Below are 16,602 nucleotides of genomic sequence, written 5' to 3'. Positions count from 1 at the left end.
TCTGTGTTTGTGCCACACGGGACTGTTCCGTTGCCAGTTCACTTTGTTATTTTGTATTTGTGTTCATGTTGAGTTTTCTTATTAAATAACATGGACACCTACCACGCTGCCTATTGGTCCGATCCTTGCTACACCTCTTCGGAGGAAGAGGAGGAAATCTGTCGTGACAATTACGTATTGGATCACTAAAAAAATGCACATTTTACATTACCGTGTAGTTTACCAATTAAATGGTCTGACGGGGATGTGGACATACACAGTATACAAATCCCAAAAGAAAGAAATGATCTCACTCCAGTACATGTTTATAGAAAGTTAGCAAAAATAGATAAGATCTTGCTAACATGGAAAGGAAAATACCTGTCTATTTGTGGAAAAATCACCCCGATTAACACTTTAGTCATATCACAGTTTACCTATTTGCTTATGGTTTTGCCTACACCTAGTGACTGCTTTTTAAATTATATGAACCAAAAATATTCAATTTTATTTGGAAGGTCAAGCCAGATAAAATTAAAAGGGTCTATTTATACAATGAATATGAATTCGGAGGGCAGAAATGATTAAATATTAAAGCATTAGACCTCTCACTAGAGGCATCAGTCATACAACAGTTATACTTAAATCAAAACTGGTTCTCTAGTAAATTGGTATGAATGTCTCATCCTATGTTCAAGAAGGGCCTTTATTCAGATTACACCTGCTCACCTTCGGTTGTTTGAAAAGGAAATAATCTCCAAAATATCTTTATTTTTTAAAACAAGCCTTGGAAAGTTGGTTGCAATTTCAGTTTAATCCACCTGAAAAACAAAACAAATAATACAACAAATATTGTGGTTAAATTCAAATATACTAATTGATAGAAGAAATGTTTAAAAAAGGTACAATTTTAGTGAATGAAGTCATAAATGTGACTGGTGTAGTTATGTCACACATGCAGCTAACACAGACATATGGAAATGTCTGCTCTACCCAAAATTACAACCAATTAATTGCAGCATTACCACAAAAATGGAAGGGGCATGTAGAAGGGGAAAAATGTATGTCGGCCCTGTTTTAAAGAACATAAATGGTTAAAGAAAAGTGTGATAAATAAAAACGTATACCAATTTCATTTAAGGACCAAAAAACGGACAGCTGTGCCATATAAATTGCAAAACAGTTGGGAAGAGATGTTCGATGTACCCATTCCATGGCACATGGTTTATGAATTGATATGCAGAACAACACCGGATTCAAAACTTCTAATTTTTCAATTGAAATTACTATACAAAATTATTGCAACTAATATAATATTATATATATGGGGATACAATCTTCCCAGCTCTGCAGATTCTGCTGTGAGGAGGCAGAGTCTTTAGATCATTTATCTTGGTATTGTCCATATGTAGCTCGTTTTTGGTCACAGGTCCAGGAATGGCTGAAGAATTGCAACATTTGCCTAGAACTAACGCTACAGATAGCAATACTGGGTGATCTGAAAAGCCATAGTCAATCAATCAATAATATATTTATTATTTTAGCATCACAGCTGAAAAATATGGCAAATAGAAGAAATCCGAAATGATTGATGTTGAGAGATAGATGGGAGGGGTTGAATGGAGCTGAAGGGTGGGACTAATAACAAGATAAACAATGTAAACCATACAGGATCTGTAAAATGTATATAGGTTCAGAACTTTTGTGAAATAGCACAGTTACAAATAGAAATAGAGGAAGGACTAAGAACAAACAAGAGAGAACTATTGTAAAATAGACTGTGTCTGTAAAATGTGTATAAGATGTATACATTGAAGGTAAAAGCCAAAGTGTTTATTAGTTTACTCCAATTGGGGGATCGGTGGTAGGGTTTGCGGGGAATAATAATAAAGGTATATTCTTTTTTTAAAGTATTTATGTCTATATAGGTATGTGTATGTGTATATGTTTGCATGCGTGTATGGAAAAATATATTTACCCAAACAATATATGGTCCTTCTGTAGCTCAGTTGGTAGAGCATGGCGCTTGTAACGCCAGGGTAGTGGGTTTGATCCCCGGGACCACCCATACGTAGAATGTATGCACACATCACTTCACATAAGTCGCTTTGGATAAAAGCGTCTGCTGAATGTCATATATTATTATTATTATTATATTATTATTATGGGGGGTTGGAAATGATGCAGAAAATTACATTGATGGAAGCAACAATCTTTCCGTAATATTAAGCTGATCCACCCCTTAAAAAAAGTCTGCTGCCTCAGTTTGTATGATGGCAATTTGCATATACTCCAGAATGTTATGAAGAGTGATCAGATGAATTTCAATTAATTGCAAAGTCCCTCTTTGCCATGCAAATGAACTGAATCCCCCGAAAAACATTTCCACTACATTTCAGCCCTACCGCAAAAGGACCAGCTGACATCATGTCAGTGATTCTCTCGTTAAACACAGGTGTGAGTGTTGACGAAGACAAGGCTGGAGATCATTCTGTCAAGCTGATTAAGTTTGAATAACAGACTGGAAGCTTCAAAAGGAGAGTGGTGTGCTTGGAATCATTGTTCTTCCTTTGTCAACCATGGTTACCTGCAAGGAAACACGTGCCGCCATCATTGCTTTGCACAAAAAGGGCTTCACAGGCAAGGATATTGCTGCCAGTAAGATTGCACCTGAATCAACCATTTATCGGATCATCAAGAACTTCAAGGAGAGCGGCTCCTTTCTTGTGAAGAAGGCTTCAGAGCGCTCAAGAAAGTCCAGCAAGCGCCAAGACTGTCTCCTAAAGTTGATTCATCTGCGGGATCAGGGCACCACCAGTACAGAGCTTGCTCAGGAATGGCAGCAGGCAGGTGTGAGTGCATCTGCACGCACAGTGAGGCGAAGACTTTTGGAGGATGGCCTGGTGTCAAGAAGGGCAGCAAAGAGGCCACTTCTCTCCAGGAAAAACATCAGGGACAGACTGATATTCTGCAAAAGGTACAAGGATTGGAATGCTTAGGACTGGGGTTAAGCCATTTTCTCTGATGAATCCCCTTTCCAATTGTTTGGGACATCTGGAAAAAAGCTTGTCCGGAGAAGACAAGGTGAATGCTACCATCAGTCCTGTGTCATGCCAACAGTAAAGCATCCTGAGACCATTCATGTGTGGGATTGCTTCTCAGCCAAGGGAGTGGGCTCACTCACAATTTTGCCTAAGAACATAGCCATAAATAAAGAATCGTACCAACACATCCTCCGAGAGCAACTTCTCCCTACCCTCCAGGAACAGTTTGGTGACGAACAATGCCTTTTCCAGCATGATGGAGCACTTTGCCATAAGGCAAAAGTGATAACTAAGTGGCTCGGGGAACAACACATCAATATTTTGGGTCCATGGCCAGGAAACTCCCCAGACCTTAATCCTATTGAGAACGTGTGCTTAATCCTCAAGAGGCGGATGGACAAACAATACCACAAATTCTGACAAACTCCAAGCATTGATTATGCAAGAATGGGCTGCCATCAGTCAAGATGTGGCCCAGAAGTTAATTAACAGCATGCCAGGGCGGATTGCAGAGGTCTTGAAAAAGAAGGGCCAACGCTGCAAATATTGACTCTTTGCATCAACTTCATGCAATTGTCAATAAAAGCCTTTGACTCTTATGAAATGCTTGTAATTATACTTCAGTATTCCATAGTAACATCTGACAAAAATATCTAAAGACACCAAATCAGCGAACTTTGTGGAAATGAATTGTTGTGTCATTCTCAAAACTTTTGGCCATGACTGTACAGCCGCCCCTCAGGTCAGAGTTATTGTCATACTAAGAGAGAAGACGCAGATTTTCAGAGGACTTTTTGTTGTCGACAACAACACGAATGTCTGAATGCATCGAAATAAACACAACAATAAGATTTCAAGTCATTCAAATTGCCACACATAAAGAGCTACCTTCAATTGAAGCACTGCGTGTGTGTGGTGGTGACAATTAACAGAGTAACGGGCATCAACATTATGTTCTAAGCGAACAACACTGTAGTGAGCTGAACCTATGCAATTATCATAAGTTAATAGCGTGTGAGTGCATTCACAGCCGACCCCTCAGATGAGTGTAGCACATGGGGTTGTGTGAAACTTACTAAAACAGCTAGCTGTTTTTACATGGTCCAGCTAGATGTTTTTACAATGCTTACTTACGAGCCCCTAACCAACAATGCAGTTTTTAAAAAATACGGAAAGAATAAGAAATAAAAGCAACAAGTAATTAAATAGCAGCAGAAAAATAACAATAGCGAGACTATATACATGGGGCTACCGATACAGGGTCAATGTGGAGACTATATACATGGGGCTACCGATACAGGGTCAATGTGGAGACTATATACATGGGGCTACCGATACAGGGTCAATGTGGAGACTATATACATGGGGCTACCGATACAGGGTCAATGTGGAGACTATATACATGGGTCTACCGATACAGGGTCAATGTGGAGACTATATACATGGGGCTACCGATACAGGGTCAATGTGGAGACTATATACATGGGGCTACCGATACAGGGTCAATGTGGAGACTATATACATGGGGCTACCGATACAGGGTCAATGTGGAGACTATATACATGGGGCTACCGATACAGGGTCAATGTGGAGACTATATACATGGGTCTACCGATACAGGGTCAATGTGGAGACTATATACATGGGGCTACCGATACAGGGTCAATGTGGAGACTATATACATGGGGCTACCGATACAGGGTCAATGTGGAGACTATATACATGGGGCTACCGATACAGGGTCAATGTGGAGACTATATACATGGGGCTACCGATACAGGGTCAATGTGGAGACTATATACATGGGGCTACCGATACAGGGTCAATGTGGAGACTATATACATGGGGCTACCGATACAGGGTCAATGTGGAGACTATATACATGGGGCTACCGATACAGGGTCAATGTGGAGACTATATACATGGGGCTACCGATACAGGGTCAATGTGGAGACTATATACATGGGGCTACCGATACAGGGTCAATGTGGAGACTATATACATGGGGCTACCGGTACAGGGTCAATGTGGAGACTATATACATGGGGCTACCGACAGGGTCAATGTGGAGACTATATACATGGGGCTACCGATACAGGGTCAATGTGCGGGGGCACCGGTTAGTTGAGGTAGTATGTACATGTAGGTAGAGTTATTAAAGTGACTATGCATAGATGACAACAGAGAGTGGCAGTGGTGTGGAGAGGGGGAGGGGGGGAATGCAAATAGTCTGGGTTGCTATTTGACTAGATGTTCAGGAGTCTTATGACTTGGGGGTAGAAGCTGTTTAGAAGCCCCTTGGACATAGTCTTGGCACTCCGGTACTGTTTGCCTTGCGGTAGCAGAGAGAACAGTCTATGACTAGGGAGGCTGGAGTATTTTAATTTTTTTAGGGCCTTCCTCTGAAACCGCCTGGTATAGAGGTCTTGGATGGCAGGAAGCTTGGCCCCAATGATATACTTGGCCGTTCGCACTACCCTCTGTAGTGCCTTGCGGTCAGAGGTCGAACAGTTGCCATACCAGGCAGTGATGCAACCAGTCAGGATGCTCTCGATGGTGCAGCTGTAGAACCTTTTTATGTTCCGAGGACACATGCTAAATCTGTTCAGTCTCCTGAGGGGGAATAGGTTTTGTCGTGCCCTCTCCACGACTGTCTTGGTGTGCTTGGACCATGTTAGTTTGTTGGTGATGTGGACACCAAGGAACTTGAAGCTCTCAACCCAATTCAGCCTCGTCGATGAGAATGGGGGCGTGCTCGGTCCTCTTTCCTGTAGTCCCCTATCATCTCCTTTGTCTTAATCATGTTGAGGGAGAGGTTGTTGTCCTGTCACCACACGGCTAGGTCTCTGACCTCCTACCTATAGGCTGTCTCGTCATTGTCAGTGATCAGGCCTATTGCTTTTGTGTAATCAGCAAATGTAATGATGGTGTTGGAGTCGTGCCTGGCCGTGCAGTCATAAGTGAACAGGGAGTACAGGAGGGGACTGAGTACGCACCCCTGAGGGGCCCCTGTGTTGAGGATCAGCGTGGCGGATGTGTTGTTATCTACTAGAGGTCGACCGATTAATCGGAATGGCCGATTAATTAGGGCCGATTTCAAGTTTTCATAACAATCAGAAATCAGTGTACTGTTACACTGGCAATACTAAAGTGCCTATAAGAACATCCAATAGTCAAAGGTTAATGAAATACAAATGGTATAGATGGAAATAGTCCTATAATTCCTATAATAACTACAACCGAAAACTTCTTACCTGGGAATATTGAAGACTCATGTTAAAAGAAACCACCAGCTTTCATATGTTCTGAGCAAGGAACTGAAACGTTAGCTTTCTTACATAGCACATATTGCACTTTTACTTTCTTCTCCAACACTTTGTTTTTGCATTATTTAAACCAAATTGAACATGTTTCATAATTTACTTGAGGCTAAATTGAATTTATTGTTGTTCAGTATTGTTGTAATTGTCATTGTTACAAATACATTTTTTTTAATCGTCCGATTAATCGTTGTCGGCTTTTTTGGTCCTCCAATAATCGGAATAGGTATCGGCATTAAAAAAAATCATAATCGGTCGACCTCTATTATCTACCCTTACCACCTGGGGGCGGCCCGTCAGGAAGTCCAGGAACCAGTTACAGAGGGAGGTGTTTAGTCCCAGGGTATTGATGAGCTTTGAGGGCACTATGGTGTTGAACGCTGAGCTGCAGTCAATGAATAACATTCTCACATAGGTGTTCCTTTTGTCCAGGTAGGAAAGGGCTGTGTGGAGTGCGATAGAGATTGCATCATCTGTGGGGGTTGTATGCAAATGGGAGTGTGTCTATAAATACAGTGTATACATTGTTAATGTTGTAAATGACTATTGTAGCTGGATACCGCAGATTTTTAATGCAATATCTACATAGGCATACAGAGGCCCATTATCTGCAACCATAACTCACGTGTTCCAATCACACGTTGTGTTAGCTAATCCAAGTTTATCATTTTAAAAGGCTAATTGATCATTAGAAAACCATTTTGCAATTACGTTAGCACAGCTGAAAACTCTTGTTCTGATTTAAAGAAGCAATAAAACTGGCCTTTATACTATGAGTATCTGGAGCATCAGCATTTGTGGGTTCGATTACAGGCTCAAAATGGCCAGAAAAAAAGTACTTTCTTTTGAAACTCGTCACTCTATTCTTGTTCTGAGAAATGAAGGCTATTCCATGTGAGAAATTGCCAAGAAACTGAACTCGTACAATGCTGTCTACTGCTGGCTCTAACCAGAATAGAAAGAGGAGTGGGAGGCCTAGGTGCACAACTGAGCAAGAGGACAAGTACATTACAGTGTCTAGTTTGAGAAACAGACGTCTCACAAGTTCTCAACTAGCAGCTTCATTAAGTAGTACCTGCAAAACACCCGTCTCAATGACAAAAGTGAAGAGGCGACTCCGGGGTTCTGGCACAAGTATCACCCCCCCCCCCTGCTAACCTCCCCTGTTATTGCAATGGTGAGAAGTTAGCATGCCTTGGGGGTATGATATTTATGCATCTAATTTTTTAACTTATCATAATTCGCGGTTCATTCAGGATTATCCGTAATCATGGTAGCATCTGCATTAAATTACTTTGTCATTTTGTAATGTAGGTGAACTATCCCTTTGGTATGTCAATTAGATTTTTTTATCTTTCATTGATGAGTCGCCACCATCAACACAACACTACAGAGACAACCAGTGCCAACCAGAGTATGAAAATAGAGCAGTCAGAGGTATGATCAATAACAACCTAGAAATGCATTGATCAGTATGTACAATATAGATCTGATATGGGTTCGGGGACCGTATGTAGTTGGAAGAGGAATTGCAGTGCTCGCTCACTGACTGAGAAGCTGCATGTTAGGAAAGCCACTAAACAACACTAAACAATACATTACTTGCATTATAACATTGACAAACAGTGTCCACAAACTGTAGGGCCTATATAAAGCTGTCCCAACATCAGAGGTTTCTTTTCAGCACCATGGATTGAATCCTTACAACAGCTACACCTGGCTATCAGAGGAGCATTGTCTGGCAGCGAAACAGTTCATTCATCCTCATTTACAAAAAGTTTAAAAAACATAGCTGATATGGCTGATTTTCTTAAACAAATGTGGTTTCTACTGACAATTGAGATATACAAAATATGGCATACGGGAACGATAAGCGGATAAGAGGCAATCCTTAATTTCAATTAAGACATTAATGAGTGAAATAAGATGGACGTAGTCAATATAACTATTTGTTCATTAATTTTGAAATGTACAGCGGCAGTATTCTCCCTGTACACCAAGTCAGAAGCGTAGGATAAATAATTGGGCATGTAAGAAGACAATGAAAGCCCTTACAATATTCGATGATGATATTTCTCTAAAACAGGCTATAGGTTACATGTGCACCACCAAGTCAGAACCCTAGGCTAAGTTAGGAGGGGTACATAGATCAAATTATTAGTGTGAGACACATGGGCTACTTAGAGCTTACTACACAACATACACTTAGTATTACGTTCTTAACTACTGTATATATATCTCTCTGGTATATTACATAATCTATGCAGCAGCATACAATACATTTTTGGACTCACCTTGTTGGCGCTGCGATACTTCCTGTGGGTAAATTTTGTCAGCAAACTTAGTCATCAAAGTCTGGCATTCTCTGGATGTATGGTGCTTTCAAGACAACAAAAAAACAAGGTTGAGTCATGACGCCAGTGATCTTCAGGTCGGAGCTCTATATATGCCATTTAGCAGACGCTTTTATCCAAAGCGACTTACAGTCATGTGTGCATACATTCTACGTGTGGGTGGTCCCGGGGATCGAACCCACTACCCTGGCGTTACAAGCGCCATGCTCTACCAACTGAGCTACAGAAGGACCTCTAGAAAGAGACCCGAGTTCCGGACTTGGAATTATTTTCCAGTCAGAGCTCATTTTGTTCCAAGTCCCCAGTTGTCTTGAACTGAAGTCTGAGATTTCCCAGTTCCGAGTATCCAGTTGTTTTGAACACAGCAGAAGTCATGCTGGATTGACAGCATGGCCAATGTATTCAACATTTTCTGACCCATGGTGCTAGCATTTGAGTGTTTATCCTTTTAAGCTTGGAAAAGAGACCCTTAAACCCAGACTTGGACCACACATCCTCTCCACTGAATAGCAGGCTAGTGATTGCTTTGGAACGCTTGCAGTTAGCCACTTCCTTCCAAACCACTCATTTTTGAATTTTGGATTTCCAACTGGTTGTGTAATGTTTATGTCCAATGGCCGATGAGCACCGATACATTTTATCTATAATTTCTCTTCATATGACAAGGATAGAAAAGGATTTGCCAGTAGATTGTCAACATGATTCATGATGATGACTGCTTGTGTAGCTTTCTAGCTAAGATTTTGAAAGTATGATGTTGACATGATCAGTCCAATCAAAGCTACTGTAAATATAATGCGATTTGACATCATTTTATCTGTGGCCAATGACCTTGAGCCTTCTTGGATGGGCACTTCTAATGTAACTCTATGGCTTGACTTTCCGAGCTCTCCCCGTAGATTTTGCGTGTAGTGTCCCCATGAGTGACAGAACACTGAGCCAATCACTGTGAAACTAGAGAACATGACCAGCTCCTATGCTCCGTGTTTTCTGATGGCTGCCCCACCACCACAGAAAGCACTGAGCTAGGCTGAAACACAGCATTATGGAGCTGCCCCACCACCACAGAAAGCACTGAGCTCGGCTGAAACACAGCATTATGGAGCTGCCCCACCACCACAGAAAGCACTGAGCTAGGCTGAAACACCTGCATTATGGAGCTGCCCCACCACCACAGAAAGCACTGAGCTCGGCTGAAACACAGCATTATGGAGCTGCCCCACCACCACAGAAAGCACTGAGCTAGGCTGAAACACCTGCATTATGGAGCTGCCCCACCACCACAGAAAGCACTGACCTCGGCTGAAACACCTGCATTATGGAGCTGCCCCACCACCACAGAAAGCACTGAGCTCGGCTGAAACACAGCATTATGGAGCTGCCCCACCACCACAGAAAGCACTGAGCTTGGCTGAAACACAGCATTATGAAGCTGCCCCACCACCACAGAAAGCACTGAGCTAGGCTGAAACACAGCATTATGAAGCTGCCCCACCACCACAGAAAGCACTGAGCTCGGCTGAAACACAGCATTATGGAGCTGCCCCACCACCACAGAAAGCACTGAGCTCGGCTGAAACACAGCATTATGGAGCTGCCCCACCACCACAGAAAGCACTGAGCAAGGCTGAAACACAGCATTATGGAGCTGCCCCACCACCACAGAAAGCACTGAGCTAGGCTGAAACACCTGCATTATGGAGCTGCCCCACCACCACAGAAAGCACTGAGCTAGGCTGAAACACAGCATTATGGAGCTGCCCCACCACCACAGAAAGCACTGAGCTCGGCTGAAACACAGCATTATGGAGCTGCCCCACCACCACAGAAAGCACTGAGCTAGGCTGAAACACAGCATTATGGAGCTGCCCCACCACCACAGAAAGCACTGAGCTAGGCTGAAACACAGCATTATGGAGCTGCCCCACCACCACAGAAAGCACTGAGCTAGGCTGAAACACCTGCATTATGGAGCTGCCCCACCACCACAGAAAGCACTGAGCTCGGCTGAAACACCTGCATTATGGAGCTGCCCCACCACCACAGAAAGCACTGAGCTAGGCTGAAACACAGCATTATGGAGCTGCCCCACCACCACAGAAAGCACTGAGCTAGGCTGAAACACAGCATTATGGAGCTGCCCCACCACCACAGAAAGCACTGAGCTCGGCTGAAACACAGCATTATGGAGCTGCCCCACCACCACAGAAAGCACTGAGCTCGGCTGAAACACAGCATTATGGAGCTGCCCCACCACCACAGAAAGCACTGAGCTAGGCTGAAACACAGCATTATGGAGCTGCCCCACCACCACAGAAAGCACTGAGCTAGGCTGAAACACCTGCATTATGGAGCTGCCCCACCACCACAGAAAGCACTGAGCTAGGCTGAAACACAACATTATGGAGCTGCCCCACCACCACAGAAAGCACTGAGCTAGGCTGAAACACCTGCATTATGGAGCTGCCCCACCACCACAGAAAGCACTGAGCTAGGCTGAAACACCTGCATTATGGAGCTGCCCCACCACCACAGAAAGCACTGAGCTAGGCTGAAACACAGCATTATGGAGCTGCCCCACCACCACAGAAAGCACTGAGCTAGGCTGAAACACCTGCATTATGGAGCTGCCCCACCACCACAGAAAGCACTGAGCTAGGCTGAAACACAACATTATGGAGCTGCCCCACCACCACAGAAAGCACTGAGCTAGGCTGAAACACCTGCATTATGGAGCTGCCCCACCACCACAGAAAGCACTGAGCTAGGCTGAAACACAGCATTATGGAGCTGCCCCACCACCACAGAAAGCACTGAGCTAGGCTGAAACACCTGCATTATGGAGCTGCCCCACCACCACAGAAAGCACTGAGCTAGGCTGAAACACAGCATTATGGAGCTGCCCCACCACCACAGAAAGCACTGAGCTAGGCTGAAACACCTGCATTATGGAGCTGCCCCACCACCACAGAAAGCACTGAGCTAGGCTGAAACACCTGCATTATGGAGCTGCCCCACCACCACAGAAAGCACTGAGCTAGGCTGAAACACAGCATTATGGAGCTGCCCCACCACCACAGAAAGCACTGAGCTAGGCTGAAACACCTGCATTATGGAGCTGCCCCACCACCACAGAAAGCACTGAGCTAGGCTGAAACACAGCATTATGGAGCTGCCCCACCACCACAGAAAGCACTGAGCTAGGCTGAAACACCTGCATTATGGAGCTGCCCCACCACCACAGAAAGCACTGAGCTAGGCTGAAACACAGCATTATGGAGCTGCCCCACCACCACAGAAAGCACTGAGCTAGGCTGAAACACCTGTATTATGGAGCTGCCCCACCACCACAGAAAGCACTGAGCTAGGCTGAAACACAACATTATGGAGCTGCCCCACCACCACAGAAAGCACTGAGCTAGGCTGAAACACCTGCATTATGGAGCTGCCCCACCACCACAGAAAGCACTGAGCTAGGCTGAAACACAACATTATGGAGCTGCCCCACCACCACAGAAAGCACTGAGCTAGGCTGAAACACCTGCATTATGGAGCTGCCCCACCACCACAGAAAGCACTGAGCTAGGCTGAAACACAGCATTATGGAGCTGCCCCACCACCACAGAAAGCACTGAGCTAGGCTGAAACACCTGCATTATGGAGCTGCCCCACCACCACAGAAAGCACTGAGCTAGGCTGAAACACCTGCATTATGGAGCTGCCCCACCACCACAGAAAGCACTGAGCTAGGCTGAAACACCTGCATTATGGAGCTGCTTTACTAAAGAAAGCAAAAAAAGAGACCATGTTTGTATGCAGCTTTATTAACTCAATTATTTATTTATTTTACATTGTTTGCAAAGTGATATGTGACATGTATTAATGCCAAAATAACATGCAAAACAGGCAACGACAAAAACAAAAACGCTAAAAGCCTACGTTTCCTATTATTCCCTGTAATTGTATTGTGAAAATTATCTTTATTATATTGCTACACAATGTTTTTCTATATGGATATTTCTTTAACATTTCTGTTATTGTTTGCATTTTTTTTTCTCAATGTATTTATAGGCCTATTTTTATTTTGATGATAGTTTGCTGATAGATATTTCAAATAAATTACTAGACTTACATTTTGAATAAAGAGTGAACCACATTATTTGTATTCTTTCACTACTCTGTTTGAATCGAGGTAGGATGACGTTTTTGATGAACCATTTAACAAAATTTGGCAAAATTGTGTAACACTTAGTTTATTTCTGCCACTTATGTCATATTATTAAAAGTCCTAGAAATAATTTAAAGCCACTCTGTAAGCTTGAAAATTTAACATTTGCGGACCCAACAATACAAATGTTAACAGGTGTAGCGAAAAATTACATTGCAGCCCGTGCAATGTCAAATCCAATACACGGTCTTTCAAACAGGCCTACATCCGAGAGATCACCCATTCCAGCCTGGTCTCATAGACTAGACGTAACTTAATAAATGTACACCTGAGACACTCAAATTAGTATGATATGTTAAGGGTGGTATGGTTACATAAGACAGATGGTTACTTGATGCGAATGTTTAGCAACCAAAAGTTGCAAGGCTGAATCACATCACAGACTATTTTAGCTAATTAGCACCTTTTCAACTACTTACTAATTTTGCGACTACTTAGCATGTTAGCTAACCCGTCGCCTAACCTTAACCCTTTTAGCCAACATTTCCCCTAACCTAATTATTTAAACTAACTCCTAAACCTAACCTTAACCCCTAACACCTAGCCTAGCTAACATTAGCTAGCTGCCACCTAGCTAGAATTCATAACATATCATACGTTTTGCAAATCTGTAATATATAGTACATTTACAAAATTCACAACATATTCTACGTTATGAAAATTCGTAACATATAATATGAATTGTGATTTGTAACAATTCATACGATATGGGTGATAGACATACACAAATGAATACCATTAATATCGTAGTAAAATGAGGTACAACGGATTTATGTACAGAGCGATACGAAAGTCTATGAGACCAAGTTGACCATCCAAGAACGTTCCATTTTAAAGGGGGCTCTTAGTTTGACAGACCGTTCCAGGATTTGTGGCCTTGTTGCTCAACAAGCGCAGCAGACAAACGGCAGCGAAGAAACCGAACCGGATCAGTGCTTCACTAGTGAAATCGCTGATTGATTATTTATTGGATAAATCATTGCGTGAAAATTATGGAAAATAAAAAGTTTGTCGTCTTGTGTACAGGTAGGCTACTAATTCATGTCAATACCATCTTGCGATGTTGATTAGGCGACCGTGTATTTTGTAGGTTACTCGAATTTATCATGATGGTCCAGTTAATTGCTTAATGTTCTTAACGAGCAATAATGGCCTGTTTTAATTTGTTCCAAATGGTTTGTGTCAGTTGTGTCCTTATTGTAATATTTACTCTGTATGCCTCTAGTTTCTTTGACGTTTTTGTTGAGTATAGCTTCGGTTTCAGCCTTCGTTGAAGAGCTCGATGACACGTAAGTTATTTCTATTAATTAGAAAGATGTTGCTAGTTATTTCTTTGATAATAATGCTGAAATGGCAGACTATACGTTTTGGTCTGTGAGTCCCATAATAAAAAATCCGCCAAATAACGAAATATGAAAGTAGATTGCTGTTACCCACACCACTTTACAAGGCACACAGGTCATCCTCTGTTCATAGTCCTTAAAAATGTTAAGGCTACGTACCCGTACCTAGAAAGGATTGTGAAAAGTTTATCATAAAATGCATTTTCACTGTATAGATTTACCAATGGTTGTTGATTTCTCTTACTAATTTACAGGTTTAAAGACACACGAATGCCTGATGAGATATGGCTTATACAAGTAAGTATGGAGGCAAGTTTATACACAAGAAAACCCCTAATAATATGTGAAAAAGCATTGTATACTTTAGGGCAACATCAAGAGAATGCAAGAGGGGACATTAAAATACGCACGCATGACATTGAAATACGCGTGCTTTGATGCGTTGTTTTATTATGTATGTTGTGCGTGTCATGTTTTTTTAGTTGAAAATGGTTTTATTTGAGAGCAGAAATATAAATGCATTTTAAATTGTGGTGATTGTGCCCCACATGTTTGGTGTCAGTTCTACGCTCCCTGGTGTACCTTTTGCAAGCAGCTGGACCCAGTGTGGTATGAAATCGGGGCTGAGCTGAAAAGTATGGGGTCTCCAGTCAACGTGGGCAAGGTCGACGCCACAGCCCACACCAGTGAGTCGAATTAACTGATTTGCACAATAAGTTGAGACAGAACAAAAAGAGAAGACTTCTGGCAGAACAACAGTTTAAAAAATAAACAATATTACAGCAATATAAGGTGACTAACAGAATACAAAACTGACTGCCTGGGGGAATACGTATTGTACTGATGAGAAAGATACTGAGGAAGAGGATGAAACAGGAAAACTGTGTTGAAAAATAGAGGAATATCTAACACTTAATTAGCCATTAGTATTTAGTTTTCTTCAATTAATGCCTTCTCGGAGCCTGCTTTAAAAAATACAGATATTTTGGTACGGTCTCTCTGTTCGGATCCCACTGTGACACCATGTATTTGTAAGGAGACAGGACACCATTGACATAGCTTCAGGAACATCTTTTTAAAGATACAATTGGATATCTGATACAGGGCATTATGGGTATTGTAGTTCATCATACTACAAGTACTCCTGCTTTTACTGTTTAGATCATAAGGACTGGGATAGAAAGTGTGAATTGATCCAAATAGTTTCTTAGTTGCTGAAAAGTTACTGGAGCAAAATGCATCCCAAACCAAAACCAAACCAAGGAAGGTTTTAAATCACTCTCAGGCAGCACTGACATCTGCTGGTTGATCAATATACAATAGTGACAGAATATCTGCATATTTAAAAAAAAATCTTGTAATAATATAATAATCTGTATAACACATTTTGCATGTATTTTGTAGTTATTAAAACTATGCTGAAATACAGACTTGTCAACTGCTATTGACTGAATATTCTCTTAATAACCACGATCCTATATCGTTGTCACTTATCGCCATTTGATCCATCCATTATATAAATGGTCTCTGAAATAGTTTTCTTATGTTCATCATAGATGTTTATCAAATTGTGCAATAAGGCAACCAGTCACAGTGCCCTGTCATATTTAGGCCCACAGAGCTAGGATTAGGTCAGTCTGTTCACACTAATAGGCTTAGTGAAGCTTTAAAAGCCCTTCCAACTGTGTGCATGTTTGTGTGTATGTAAGTGTGTTTTGTGCAACAGATGGTAAGCCATGCAAACCAGATGGGCTAACAGTGTAGTGAGCATTTTCAGTGCTGTTCGGCTTTGTTAAACCTTCAAATCCCCTATTATCTGCTCCTGTATGAGGGAGTGGAGTAGGTTAACTGGTTAGCTACTCTCTCTCTCTCTCTCTCTCTCTCATTGTGAAAATGTTTTTAAGTAGCAGGATTACATCTTGAAGAATGATCTCTCTGTCCACCATGTTGGCCTAAACCTGTCAGCCATTGCATTATATTTATCTTACCTTGTACATGTACTGAACTATGTCAAAATGTTTGAGATATTTAGTCATATAAAACCATAACTTTACTATAACAATGGCTTCATGAAGATGAATAGGTCATTAATATTTACATGCACTCCTTTCAATATCCATTTGAAGTCTTTCCATGTCATTTCAGCAAGACATTTTTCTTCCCCCACGTTCTGAGAATTTAGCCATTGAAGTCAATTGCATTATTTACCGCACAAATTGACACAATTAATTATTTTACGAAACATCTCCCTCTGCAACTGGATCCTTTACTTCCTGGCGGGCCGCCCCAGGTGCTAAGAGTAGGCAACATCACATCTGCCATGCTGATCATCAA

At 42.0% G+C, this 16,602-nt stretch overlaps 1 protein-coding gene across 2 annotated transcripts in view; it reads left to right on the top strand.

The window, feature by feature from the left end:
• Positions 1–13,770: 13,770 nt before the first annotated feature.
• Positions 13,771–16,602, top strand: part of tmx3a (thioredoxin related transmembrane protein 3a) — a 35,678-nt gene continuing 32,846 nt past the window's right edge. The window contains exons 1-4 of one of the 2 annotated variants that reach the window (XM_046320619.1): positions 13,771–13,951; positions 14,178–14,214; positions 14,523–14,565; positions 14,831–14,954. In XM_046320619.1, the coding sequence (XP_046176575.1) occupies positions 13,918–13,951; positions 14,178–14,214; positions 14,523–14,565; positions 14,831–14,954 (238 nt within the window). In that variant the 5' untranslated portion in view covers positions 13,771–13,917. Of the gene's footprint in view, positions 13,952–14,150; positions 14,215–14,522; positions 14,566–14,830; positions 14,955–16,602 lie in introns of both variants that reach the window. The other variant, XM_046320618.1, reaches the window with a different exon arrangement.

The sequence above is a fragment of the Oncorhynchus gorbuscha genome, linkage group LG22, assembly GCF_021184085.1.
Source record: "Oncorhynchus gorbuscha isolate QuinsamMale2020 ecotype Even-year linkage group LG22, OgorEven_v1.0, whole genome shotgun sequence".
Lineage (NCBI taxonomy): Eukaryota > Metazoa > Chordata > Actinopteri > Salmoniformes > Salmonidae > Oncorhynchus > Oncorhynchus gorbuscha.
Note: the sequence above shows the minus strand (reverse complement) of the source record. Positions and strands in the feature narration are given on the sequence as shown.